Below are 14,272 nucleotides of genomic sequence, written 5' to 3' on the forward strand. Positions count from 1 at the left end.
CCAAGTCGCTTTACAAGTAATAGGGCAAAAACAAGATAACAAAAGTCAGACAGACGAAAACAACAGATGGATTTAGGGGCCGAAAGCCTTGGCAGACAGAAGGGACTTGAGGCCCTTTTGAAGGCGTCGAGTGTGGGGATGTTGCGAATCACCGCAGGGAGAGCGTTCCAGAGGGTGGGGGCTGCCACGCTGAAGGCTCTGTCCCCGAAGGTTCACAGGTTGGTGCGGGGGGTGGTGAGCAGGCCAGAGTCTGAGGGCATGTGGGTGAAGGATGTCCGATAGGTACTGGGGGGCAAGGGCATGGAGGGACTTGTAGGTAAGGAGGAGGACTTTGTAGGATATGCGGGACTTGACCGGCAACCAGTGTAGGTGGATGAGGGTGGGAGTGATGGGCTGCCACGGCTTTGTGTGTGTGAGGACCCTAGCAGCACAGTTTTGGACATACTGGAGCCTGTCCGGGGTTTTGTTGGGAACCCCGAACAGGACACCATTGCAGTCGTCCAAGCGGGTGGTGACAAACGCATGCACTAGGGTTTCGGCAAGTTATGCTATATTTAGATTACTTTCACACCTTTCCGACCTCCCTGACAGGCACCATTATATGTGCTCTCTTAAGGAACATTTGTCTACTGATGCCTTTATTTGTTTGCGTTTTTATTTGACTTTTAAGAATCTGTTTAATAACACCTTAGTCACACAAACACAAACTTTCTCAAGGGAGAACTATACGAGCGCCTGAGAGGTTAAAGCACAGTTTCTGTGAATGCAGTCTGGTGGTTTTAAAGAAAGGTAACAGCTTCAGTTCCCCGTAGGAAGCATCCACTCTGTAGTTGTCTGACAGAAAGGTATAGTGGTGAATATAATCTGAATATAGGTTACAGTTAAATTAAGACATATGTTTCAGTAGGCTCAAATATGCTGCTCATGTCAATAAAAGCCCATTGTTTAGTTTTAGTGAAGTTACTTCTATCCGATCCTCCAAACTAAGGCGTGCAGACTCTCTACTGTCGACTACAGGCAAGTATTTCATGAAACCCCCACTTTAATTAAATATATCTCTCGTCCTCACTTGATCATCTCGAAGAGCCGGTGGTCGGACACCTTGATGTTCCTCGCCATGTTCCAGGAGAGGTGGATCATGGGGACGATGGACTTGACGCTCTGCAGTTTGTTCCACTCGTAGCGCTCCACGGCCAGCTTGTACTGATGTGCTGAGGACGAAACGAGAGAGAACATCTGTGTAAAAGGATATAATACAGTAGAGGCAGTGGTCAAAATAATCGACGTATTTCCTTCCCAGTTCCTCAAAGTCCAAGGTAATGCTTTTCTTGTTTTGTCAGTCCAAAACTTAAAACATATTTACTTTGTTATCCTATAAAACAGAGAAAAGCTGCAAATATTGAGGCTGAAGGCGGATTTTTGTTTATTTTTAGGCATGTAAACTTACCTTTTGCAATAAATGCGTTATTGAGATAGTTGGCAAACTATCTTAAAGGTCCCATGTCATGCTTTTCTGGTTATCACCCATCCCCTTGTGTTATGAAGGTTTGTCTGCATGTGAACGGTCTGCAGAGTCACAAACCCTCAAAGTACACCCTGTAGCGAGTAAAACCCTAACACAGAGAAGACCTGTCTGTGCTGCCCCAGAACGCCTCGTTGGACATTTCTCTTTCTCCATTCTTTGCTTCCTGGGTTCTGTGACGTGTGAACTCCCAGATCAACAACAATTGACCGGATTGGCCCAAATGGACCAATCCGCGGAGCACCTCACACACCAGGACCCCTTGGCCAACTAACAGGGAGTCCCATTGACTTGCATAGAGCTCCCTGGTTGGTAATAGACGAGTTGGGATGGTGGAGAAATGCTCTCCGCAGACCCATTCTCACAGCGTGATAAACCTTTTTCTTACTCAATATCAAGCCACACTTATTGTGTTTACTTCGGCTGTGAGTGTGTGTGTGTGTGTGTGTGTGCTCAGGATGAGTTTCGCTTGTTCTCGCCGACCCGGAAACCTGTCCGCTCCTCACAGCGGCTCGCAGCAATGAGCCTCTCAACGTCCCGACCAATCAGAGCACACTGGGCTCACAGGGAGGGGCGGAGCTCCAACAAGCCGTTTAGGACAGAGAGTGAATACACAGACTATACAGAGATGCTGTGAGAAACCAATGTGATTTGGAACATTGAACAATGTAAATCTATTCTAGTCGACCTCAGCAATGGAACTATGATCAGTAGAAATGACCATGACATGGGACCTTTAAGAGTAAATGTGATATTCAGTTCTTTACAGTGAGGACAGAGCAACATTTTGTTCATGTATGTCTGTAAGACGTTGCTTTTGTCGGGACCCCCGTTAAAACGAGATGGTGCATCTAAAAAGGGATTTATCCTAATACATATATATTACCTGTGAGGGGTCCCACGTTCCAGGCGATGTTGTTGCACCAGCCGATGGCCTGCACCCAGTGCACGGTGCCGGTGTTCAGCCACACCAGGTCTCCAGGTCTCTGGATGAAGCGGTACACGGGGACGTTGCTCTCGTACAGATCCTCCAGGTTCGGCCACCACGAGCCCATCAGGAAGTTGATGTTGTTCCTGAGAGAGAAAGAAGGGAGGGGGAGTGTACAGATATGTTATTGGGGAAAGCTATAACGGAGATTGGCCAGCGAACTACAACGACCTCAGATCGTGGTTGTCTTATTAAGTTTCTAAAGTCGTTGAAGCGGCTAAATGTGACGGCATATGCACTTATCTCATTGAATGTACACAATATCTGTTTGTTTTTATGTTACTGCACATATTTTATTCCATTCTACTTCAATGTAAATACAGCTATATTTTGTGTTATTTATTTATGTTATTATCGTTTACTTAAAATAGTTTTCTATCTGTTTTTAATTGTTGTTTTACTTTTATGTATGCTCCACGACATCAACTCAAATTCCTCGTACGTGTCAACCCACCTGGTAATAAATCTGATTCTGAAAACATTACAAAAAATAAGCTTGTTTTTAGAAAAAGACACACAATGTGGACTCACAGATAAAGCATCACCTTTCAACACAAGGCAATTCAAAGTGCTTTACACAATGAAAGACATTAAGAGCATTAAGAAACATATCATAACTGGCTTTAAAGACACTCATTTAAAAGCAAGTACACAGGCACCTGAATAAAAGTGAAAGTGCAGTGTGTTATAATGTCTCACTTTTCACAGAAGTCGTTGACGACGCCCCAGTACGCTTCAGGAACAGCGAACCACTCGCAGTCTCCAGGACCGATGTTGATGTTTACTGAGCAGAAGTTGTTGTTCTCCTGGTGACCTGCGACAGAGAACAATATGTTGTTAGTAACTGTGTGAGGAAATACAGACAACTGCTGTTCATACTGACTGATTACAAAAACGAAAATGGAGGACTTTTTCACGCAACATTTTTCCATTTTGAATGAATGATCCAGCTGGAAAGAAATGTGGAACATGACACATGACAAGGGATGGGTCGTTAAGGTTTTAACGGTACTACTACTTTTATCGGTACCGCTTATCGATCCGGTCTTTTAACGGTACTCTTATCGGTTCTTTAAAAAAACAAAAAAGGTAAACTAACCAAACAAATTGTGAACAAATCAAATCAAGTTTTATTTATAAAGCACATTTATAAACGATTGTTGGTGGAGCCAAAGTGCTGTACATAAAATAAAAATAGCCTACAGTAGAGACACTTTACAGCAAATACAACAGCACAGATTGTTCAGAATATCAGTATGAGAAAAACGACACTAACATTGCTTTTTATTTAAATTAAATACATAATATTTCACATCAAAAGAAACAACAATGTTTTAACAAATCGTATTAAATAATCTGAAGACAGAACTGTTAACAGAATAGCTGAAACTTTGCTTTGCTTGCTGCTAGCACACATAACACCTGACGTGGAAACGTTACTCGTGGATGGAGCTACAGAGCTGCTAGAAAGACAGTGGAACCCGGTGCATTCCTCCGTCTGAATGTGAAGCACTTTTGCTAAATGTTTAGACACATTGCTCGTGTTACCGCCCTCACATGCTAAACTCTTATTGCACTTTTGCAACGAGCATCGAGACGGGTAAAGTTTAACCACCTCGGAGCGCGTTCTCTCCGCCATCTACTCCGTGTGTGTGTTGCTGCATGTAGCAGCTGCGTGTGTGTAAACTGCCCCGCCCCCTCGCACAGACGGGGGAGAGAGATCTCTCGTCTGGATTGGAAAGATCGAAAAATACGCATTTTGTAGTCTTATTGCGTATTAGACACTAAAACTGCAATATAATGTTTGTGTAGCAATAATACATACGACATATATTGTTTACATGTCTCCAGTATCGATAAAAAGACCGATAACGTCGGAGCTTAACGGTACCACGGTCTTTAATAATTCAGCCCCGGGGCCCGTTTAATACCGAGGCGCGGTACCCATCCCTACACATGACGCACGCTATGCATGAAGGATAGAAGGAAGAAGGGGAGGACATCCTAGTATTTCTGAAGCTTGGAATAGCTGCCTTTCTTATGTCTCAGAAACTTTCCAAATAAAAAAATAAATACTTAATCGGTAAAACTCATATTTTGTGATATTTTCAAAATAATCCCACTTTCTATTGGTATCGATATCTTGCTTTGTATGACAGAAGTTGTGAATCGATTCAGAAATGTATAACATGGAAATCCCTGATGATACACACATTGATCTAGTAGCCAGTAGCTGGTATAATCAATAACACCATCATCAAAAAGGGAGTTGATTGTATTTTTAGGGACATTTCATACCCATAAAGAAATAGGCTGACTCCAAACCAAATTTTGTGCATTTCTATCAAGAATTTAAACAATATATTAGCACTATTAAAAACATTAGGAATAAGAAGGCAATACAAACTAAGGAGTTCAAGTATCTCGGGGTCTTGTTCTCGAGTGAGGGAACAATGGAGCGTGAGATGGGCCGGAGAATCGGAGCAGCGGGAGCGGTACTGCAGTCGCTTTACCGCACCGTTGTGACGAAAAGAGAGCTGAGCCAGAAGGCAAAGCTCTCTGTCTACCGGGCCATTTTCGTTCCTACCCTCACCTATGGTCATGAAGGATGGGTCATGACCGAAAGAATGAGATCGCAGATACAAGCGGCCGAGATGGGTTTTCTCCGCAGGGTGGCTGGCGTCTCCCTTAGGGATAAGGTGAGAAGTTCAGTCATCAGGGAGGGACTCGGAGTTGAACCGCTCCTCCTTCGCGTCGAAAGGAGCCAGTTGAGGTGGTTCGGGCACCTAGTTAGGATGCCACCTGGGCGCCTCCCTAGGGAGGTGTTCCAGGCACGTCCAGCTGGGAAGAGACCAAGGGGTAGACCTAGGACCAGGCGGAGGGATTATATCTCTTCGCTGGCCTGGGAGCGCCTTGGGATCCCCCAGTCAGAGCTGGTTGATGAGGGGAAAGGAACGTTTGGGGCTCTCTGCTGGAACTGCTACCCGAGACCCGACCACGGATAAGGGGAGAAGATGGATGGATGGATGAAAATGTAGTTTTCTTTCCTTTTTTCTTTGTTTCTGTATTTAATGTGTACGGTCGGAGGCGTGTGGTGCAGTGGGTTGTGTGTTGGTGTTGGGATCAGGGGAGCACAGGTTCAAACCCCACTGCAGTCAGCATGTCGTCACCCCAAAGTGCTCCTGTGGGGATTGTCCACAGTATTGATTATGTCTGGACTGCCCCTGGACTTTGTTGTATGTATGATGTTCATGTATGATATTGAATAGATGAATATAAAATCAAAACCCTTTGCCCAAACATGTTTTATCGTTCCTCTCCAGATGCGTACCTGGTGTCCGGCTGCCGGGGACCTTCATGTAGAGCTGCACCGTGTTCATGCCAAGGATGGTGTGACCAACATGACTCAGCAGATTACCAGCTGACACAACACGAGCAAATGCTGGAAGTTTAGACAACTCCTGCAGCTGCTGCTTCCACCTGAGACGGTTAAAGAGTGACAGGTTAACGAGGGTTAAAGAGTGACAGGTTAACGAGGGTTAAAGAGTGACAGGTTAACGAGGGACAGGTTGTTAACGAGTGACGGGTTAACGAGCGACAGGTTAACGAACGACAGGTTAACGAAGGTTAACAAGGGTTAAAGAGTGACAGGTTCACGAGGGTTAATGAGGGATGGGTTAACGAGTGACGGGTTTACGAGGGATGGGTTAACGAAGGTTAAAGAGGGACGGGTTAACGAGGGTTGAAGAGGGCCGGGTTAACGAGTGACGGGTTAACGAGGGATGGGTTAACGAGTGACAGGTTAACAAGTGACAGGTTAAAGAGTGATGGGTTAACGAAGGTTAACAAGGGTTAAAGAGTGACAGGTTAACGAGGGTTAAAGAGGGACGGGTTAACGAGGGACGGGTTAACAAAGGACAGGTTAACCAGGGACAGGTTAACGAGGGACAGGTTAACGAAGGACAGGTTAACGAGGGACAGGTTAACGAGGGACAGGTTAACGAGGGTTAAAGAGGGACGGGTTAACGAGGGTTGAAGAGGGACGGGTTAACGAGTGACGGGTTAACGAGTGACGGATTAACGAGGGATGGGTTAACGAAGGTTAACAAGGGTTAAAGAGTGACAGGTTAACGAGGGTTAAAGAGGGACGGGTTAACGAGGGACAGGTTAACAAAGGACAGGTTAACGAGGGACAGGTTAACAAAGGACAGGTTAACGAGGGACAGGTTAACAAAGGACAGGTTAACGAGGGACAGGTTAATGAGGGTTAACAAGTGACAGGTTAACGAGTGACAGGTTAACGAGGGACAGGTTAACGAGGGACAGGTTAACGAGGGTTAACGAGTGATAGGTTAACGAGTGACAGGTTAACGAGGGTTAACGAGTGACAGGTTCACGAGGGTTAACGAGTGACAGGTTAACGAGGGTTAATGAGTGACTGGTTAACGAGGGTTAACGAGGGACAGGTTGACGAGTGACAGGTTAACCAGGGTTAATGAGTGACTGGTTAACGAGGGTTAACGAGTGATAGGTTAACAAGGGTTAACGAGGGACAGGTTAACGAGGTTTAACAAGTGACAGGTTAACGAGGGTGAACGAGTGATAGGTTCACGAGGGTTAACGAGTAACAGGTTGACGAGTGACAGGTTAACGAGGGTTAACGAGAGGTAGGTTAAGGAGGGACAGGTTCACGAGGGTGAACGAGTGATAGGTTCACGAGGGTTAATGAGGGACAGGTTAACGAGGGTTAACGAGTGATAGGTTAACAAGGGTTAACGAGGGACAGGTTAAGGAGGGACAGGTTAACGAGGGTTAACGAGTGATAGGTTAACGAGTGACAGGTTAACGAGGGTTGACGAGTGACTGGTTAACGAGGGACAGGTTCACGAGGGTTAACGAGTGACAGGTTGACGAGTGACAGGTTAACGAGTGACAGGTTAACGAGGGTTGACGAGGGTTGACGAGTGACAGGTTAACGAGGGATAGGTTCACGAGGGTTAACGAGTGACAGGTTGACGAGTGACAGGTTAACGAGGGATAGGTTCACGAGGGTTAACGAGTGACAGGTTGACGAGTGACAGGTTAACGAGTGACAGGTTAACGAGGGTTTAAGAGTGGTTTAAGAGGTTAATGAGGGACAGGTATCACCTTCTCCCAACAAGAGATACTGCATACAGAGAGGAGGGTTTATGGAGCCAGATCAGAGGCGGGAACTCACTTCTTTTCATCCGACAGGTCGATGTTGGTGCCGAACTTCAGGTGTTTGAACGAGCCTTTCCTCCGTCGCAGCGCACTAATAAAGAATAGGGGTTTCATTTAGAAACAGAAACAACATGCAGCACTGAAACCTAATTAATAACAACAAGCAAAACAGCTGTACCGTTTCGAGTGACGTATATTTTATGGTATTACTATGTATTGTGCTGTTTATTTGCACTACACTGTACACGTAAAGCCCCAATAGAGCGATATCAGTAACTATCTTAGCAGCATGCTCTATATCTGAACTATACGTTAGATAGCAACGTCTTGATCAAATAAAACAAAGTCAAAACTCTGAGAATCTTAACTTAAAGAGACATAAAGGAAAAGCAACCTCACCTGTCTGATGAAGATGCGTCCGTGTCCATCTCCTTCTTCTTATTCTCATTCTCCTCCTGTCACAAAAACATTGATGTATTAGAAACTCTTAAGCTAGCTGAATATCAATTGTTCAGTACAGTTTAAATGTGATCTTTGAAAGGAATTGGCACTATATTCTGGACCTAATGCTATCAGATCTTGGCGGCTGGTTAAAAATGTAGTAAAGGATTATTTTGGGGGGTGATTTGCACAATAGCTACAGCGTAGTTTAGGATATATAACTCTTATGACTCAGCTTTCTTTAGCAATGCAACATACAATATATATATAAAATATAGATGACTTAGAAATGCAAGAAGAAGTAAGGTCGAATGTGATCAAGCCAGTTGTGTTAAAACGCTCTGTGCAATTAAATACTGTTTGTCTGTGTGTGTGTGTGTGTGTGTGTGTGTCTGTATGTCTGTTTTATATATATGCAGTGTGTGTGTGTGTCTGTCTGTCTGTACAGTGTGTGTGTGTGTGTGTGTGTGTGTGTGTGTGTGTGTGTGTGTGTGTGTCTGTCTGTGTGTATATATAAGCAGTGTGTGTGTGTATATGCAGTGTGTGTGTGTATATATATGCAGTGTGTGTGTATATATATATATGCAGTGTGTGTGTGTATATATATGCAGTGTGTGTGTGTATATATATGCAGTGTGTGTGTGTATATATGCAGTGTGTGTGTATATGCAGTGTGTGTGTGTGTGTGTGTGTGTGTGTGTGTGTCTCTGTGTGTGTGTGTATATATGCAGTGTGTGTGTGTGTGTGTGTGTCTCTGTCTGTGTCTGTCTGTCTGTCTGTCTGTCTGTGTGTGTGTGTGTGTGTGTTTATATGCAGTGTGTGTGTGTGTGTGTGTGTGTGTGTGTGTGTGTGTGTGTGTGTGTGTGTGTGTGTGTGTGTGAGTCTCACTGACCCTCAGAGACTCCTGGAATGAGGAGGCTTGGTACTGGGCGTATCTGATGACGGTGGTGTGTGAGCGGCTGCTCTCGCAGCGCCACATCTTCTTTCCTCCGCTCTGGTCCCAGTTCTCGTCTCCGGGCTGAGCGAGCTGCGTGCGGACCTCCACCAGGTGGTCGGGGTTCGCCTCCACCAGGGTCTTCGTGGAGAACAGACCCAGATCTGAGGGGAAGCAGAGGGGGGAGTTAGGTATCATGTTAAAGGAACAAAAGATTTGTTCAAATAACGCTCATTTTAATGATAATAATGTGTGTGATTTCTATTCCTAAGATCTTTATTTCTTTATTAATATTAAGCCGCTTTACTTTTGCTGTAGCAATGTCCTCTCCTCTGTGGGACTAGAAAGGTATTCTGATTAATTGCCCATTTAAATTGACTTTAATTAAACTGTTTCTTTGGCACCTGGGAATAAAACAGCACTCACCATACACAGCACAACATATAGAAAAAGTAAATATTTGTTTATGTTTTGCTATCGCTACTACAGAAGGAGATTAGAGCAGCTATAGTTATTTAACTATATTATGGATAGTTCCCATAGTCTTATAAATGCACAGCTGGGAAATAAAGTGTATATAATTTTAATCTAGAGTAAATCTAATTATGTCATTACATACAAAAATGTAATAAATGTAACTAATTAGCGTTACTAATCAAATTGCTTTAAACGTTCAAATAAATTATTTTTGGCGGAAAGCTTTTCTTACTAGATATTCAGTTGCTCTTTTCCAATCCTAATTCAAGTAATATTATAGTAATAAAGACTCACAGTAATCAGTGTAGAGTAATCCTGTGAGGAACCTTGTGTTTTATAAAAATGTCTTTTATGACTTTAGTGCTCATTTTAAATCTAATTTGATAAAGAAAAGTGTAATAGGTTGCATTACTTTGATACAATAAATACATTAGATGGGGTGACAAAGCATTGAATTAGCCTTCCCACACCTTCATTAGTGAACCAGTGTTAGAGGGTTTGTTGTAAGCCGTGTTGTTCTGTGTTTATTTGATTACTTAACTCTCTAATAAACGCACGGGGTTAAACTGCAGATCACAGGATTACATAACACAGCTGTGAGTCGGAGTATCAGAAGAGCAGATGTTTGATATCTACTTCTCCAACAGGTGCAGTAACTGCTTCCATATGCAGGTGGTGCTGTCGTTCTACATGTCAACTGTACACACACACCATGATCACAGAGACACACCCACAGAGCCATGTGAGAGCACACACACACACTCCATGACCACAGAGACACACCCACAGAGCCATGTGAGAGCACACACACACACACAGAGCCATGTGAGACCACACACACACACACACACACACACACACACACACACACACACACACACACACACACACACACACACACACACACACACACACACACACACACACACACACACACACACACACACACACACACACACACACACACACACACACACACACACACACACACACACACACACAGAGCCATGTGAGACCACACACACACTCAGAGCCATGTGAGACCACACACACACACACACTGCATGACCACAGAGACACACCCACAGAGCCATGTGCGAGTACACACACACACGCATGACCACAGAGACACACCCACAGAGCCATGTGAGAGTACACACACACACACCACACACACACACACACACACACACACACACACACACACACACACACACAACACACACACACACACACACACACACACACACACACACACACACACACACACACACACACACACACACACACACACACACACACACACACACACACACACACACACACACACACACACACACACACACACACACACAGAGCCATGTGAGAGTACACACACACACACCAGAGTTCCCGTTAGAATATTTTTTCGCCGGTCAAAATGTCCGTTAAAGTTTAAATCTTCCGGACAAAATGAGAAAAGTGCCGGTCAAAGGTCTTCTTTGTTATTTATTGAGCTTTAAAACAAATTGATATGATTCGATATTAAACAAACTAATTATAGTAGATTAACTACATTATTCAAAAGTGAACAGTAATTTATAATAACACGGGAATAATAAACGGAGCGCTCTCTCCTGACAGCCCGTCAGTCTCATGCAGCTCGCGGATCAGTCATGAGTAGGGTTGGGTATCGTTTGAATTTCCAACGAAATTTCGATTCTGATTCTACTTTTCGATTCCGGTTCTTAACGGGTCTCAATTCCGATTATTTGAGGTGCAGGGTAAACAAATGATACATGCTTCTTCCACCAAAAAAATTACATTTATTCGAGAAACTTTTACACAGGTTAGTTTACAGTAATATTCACATTCATCAGTTTGTTTATATTCACTGCTATGTAACTGTAACCTGAGAACCACTGAAGCTACAACAGTCCAACTTTTAAAGGAACCCCCCCCCCCCCATTTAAAAACAGTTCTTGTTGAGAAAAACAAGCATCTGCCTCTCAGGCATACCGGGAAGAAATGTTTGAACATTTTAAAGTAAAATGCTTCAATCTGGTGCACTTTAAGCAGAATGACTAGAGACTAGATCTAGGGGGTACAACTCTAAACATCCATATGAAAAAGATCGGTTTACATTTTAATAATTAAATAAGTATGTGAACATAACCAATAACCTACCATAGCCAATAGCAAATACATGTAACGTGTTTTATTTTTGTTGTTCATTCATATCTTATTTTACTATTTTATTTATGCATATTTTCGTATCTCTCCAGTTTAAAACGATATGTCTGGTTTACTGTCCTATAGTATACATTGGAATGATTTCAAACCTGTTTCATCCCAATAATTATAAAGGAGTGCTTTGGAAATATGTGTTTACATAAATTGTGATCAAAACGTTTGAGACCCACTGAGATAACTTAGACTAAAGTGAACTATCTAAACACTCAGAGTCCTTTACCTCACTGAGCTGTAGTTATCAGCCTCTCAGTCTGACTGGAGAGGACTCTCCCTCCACATCATTGTAGAAACATCTTCTTCTTCCGTTAGAGCAGCTAGCACCAGATGCTAATAACAACAGCGCTGGTACCGGTGCACCCTCCCTTTCTCCCTCGCTCGCTCCCACGCTCACTCGCACTTTGGCTGTGAGCTGCGGGTGCCAGATAAGCCAACATCCCCCATTTTCATCACTTACAGCGCCCATCGTACAGGGCAAATGAAAAGTGTAACCGGGGTGAAAAGAGTGTTACATTTACTTAATTATGAATGTTGTTACATCAAGAACGAAACATAGGATGAGCACCAACGGTCAAAACATTTTGTTTTCCTCCCAGAGCTGTCAGCGCAGCGCCTCCACAGATCTGGCGCCCTAGGCGAACATCTATAACGCCAGTGCGACGGGCCGGCCCTGGTCCCAGGTTACGCTGTAGGAAGTGTAGGTACAACGCTACATTTCCCCCCCCACCCCCGCCGCAGTCATACAGTAGGCTACGGAGCGGCGAGAAACATTTCCTCAGGCATCGAAAAGCGGAACCGAAATCCACATTTCTAAATGATGCCGTTGGAATCGAAATGTTGGAACCGGTTCCGAACCGGAACCGGTTCTCGGTACCCCAACCCTAGTAATGAGTGACCCGACAGTAAAACTAAACATATCTATAACTAGTTACGGTAGTTTGAGAGGTCATTAAAATAGCTATGTGTGATATTCTAACCTGGTGTGTGCATTTGTTTACATGCCCACCGGAACCCCGAGGCATTACCAACAGATCAACGCACAATCAACCCACACAGGACATCTCTTTCTCCACATTACGTGTTAGACATTAGAATTGACTATTCTTGTCTGTCACATACTCTTGTCTGTCACATACGTGGTGCAAGTTGTGCAACTGATGCGTTATTGCGCTAAGCGGAAATGATTTTGAACGGACACTTTGACCGGAGAGATTTAGATTTGCCGGTCTTCAGCATATTTTACCGGTCGTAGTCCGGTAATTACCGGCTAACGGGAACTCTGACACACACACTCCATGATCACAGAGACACACCCACAGAGCCATGTGAGAGTACACCCACACACACACACAGACAGACAGACAGACAGACAGACAGACACACAGACAGACAGACAGAGATACGGACAGACAGACAGACAGACAGACAGACAGACAGTTAAAACAAAAACACTTTTAGCTGCTTCCAACACACAAACGCCGTTTAAAGTGTTTTAATCTTCTTACCCAGTTTGAGCGCTCCTGCCAGTCCTCTGATGACGGTGACGGGGTTTGAAGGGTTGGTGCAGAACTGATGGAGGGGGGGGGAAGAAGGCGTCCCTCTTGTTTTCCAGCTGCACGTCAGAGAGGAGGAATCATAAGTCAGTTAACTCCACACTATGATGCTGAAGCTAAGATGCTATGAATCTAACATTAAAGGGCAACGGCCCGTTTGGCCTCTTTGGCTGACCTGCCCCTCTGGAGAGAGCGAGACCTTGTTTTGTCTGTTGTGGCCGAATCAACATGATGAGCCCACAATCAGTATCGTAGCGTCTCGCTGCGGGAAACACACTTTGTCAGCGCTGTCATCTGCCGGCGCGTTAAGACCACCTCAGTGTCGGATTTTGAAACTTGACTTTGAGTTGTCTCATGGCAGTTAGGGTATAAGGGACAAACCAGGGGACTTTACTTCCTCTTGATGCCGTCGGTCATTTACAAAAAACACCTAAATATAGCTACTTGTTGTTTTTGAGCTTCTGTCTTTCTGAGTCTTCTCATCTGTGAACTCGCTCAACGCTCGCTCTCTTCTCTTGATCGCCCTCTCACGGGTGAACAGTTCAATGTCCCGCTTCATTGTAGGATTTCTGCCATGTCTCTAATTTAGTTTGACCATCTCTGTTACTAAATTATGGAATACTAAATAAATAAGTCATTAGATACCTACCGTTACTGCGCTCATAAAGAATGATTAGAATAATGCGCATTGAACTGGGATGGATGTCCACCACTGAAACTGAGATTTTCTTTTACTTTCCTTTTTTCTGTAGAGGAAGTAAAGAAACCGAAACTCTGGATTTTGTTGTTTGAGGTGCAATATATGACTCGGCACCTTTAAGACATGAAGACACTATTATTCTCAGCTTCGCTCTAATGCAGTATTTTTATACATTACATCACATGTCACTTGTTAGACGCTTTTATCCAAAGCGACTTCCATACTC

General features: G+C 44.0%; 1 protein-coding gene across 1 annotated transcript in view; it reads right to left on the reverse strand.

Annotated features, from left to right (window-relative positions):
- Positions 1 to 289: 289 nt before the first annotated feature.
- The window catches only part of LOC117535509 (lysine-specific demethylase 6A-like), a gene marked incomplete at its 5' end in the record, with an annotated part of 54,364 nt that continues 40,381 nt past the window's right edge, over positions 290 to 14,272 (reverse strand). Inside the window, 9 exon segments of the mRNA XM_034200003.1 lie at positions 290 to 1,211; positions 2,409 to 2,596; positions 3,210 to 3,324; positions 5,842 to 5,990; positions 7,729 to 7,803; positions 8,112 to 8,167; positions 9,046 to 9,251; positions 13,299 to 13,377; positions 13,379 to 13,405. Of these exon segments, the coding sequence (XP_034055894.1) occupies positions 1,066 to 1,211; positions 2,409 to 2,596; positions 3,210 to 3,324; positions 5,842 to 5,990; positions 7,729 to 7,803; positions 8,112 to 8,167; positions 9,046 to 9,251; positions 13,299 to 13,377; positions 13,379 to 13,405 (1,041 nt within the window).

This window comes from Gymnodraco acuticeps, unplaced genomic scaffold (assembly GCF_902827175.1).
Source record: "Gymnodraco acuticeps unplaced genomic scaffold, fGymAcu1.1, whole genome shotgun sequence".
NCBI classification, from domain to species: domain Eukaryota; kingdom Metazoa; phylum Chordata; class Actinopteri; order Perciformes; family Bathydraconidae; genus Gymnodraco; species Gymnodraco acuticeps.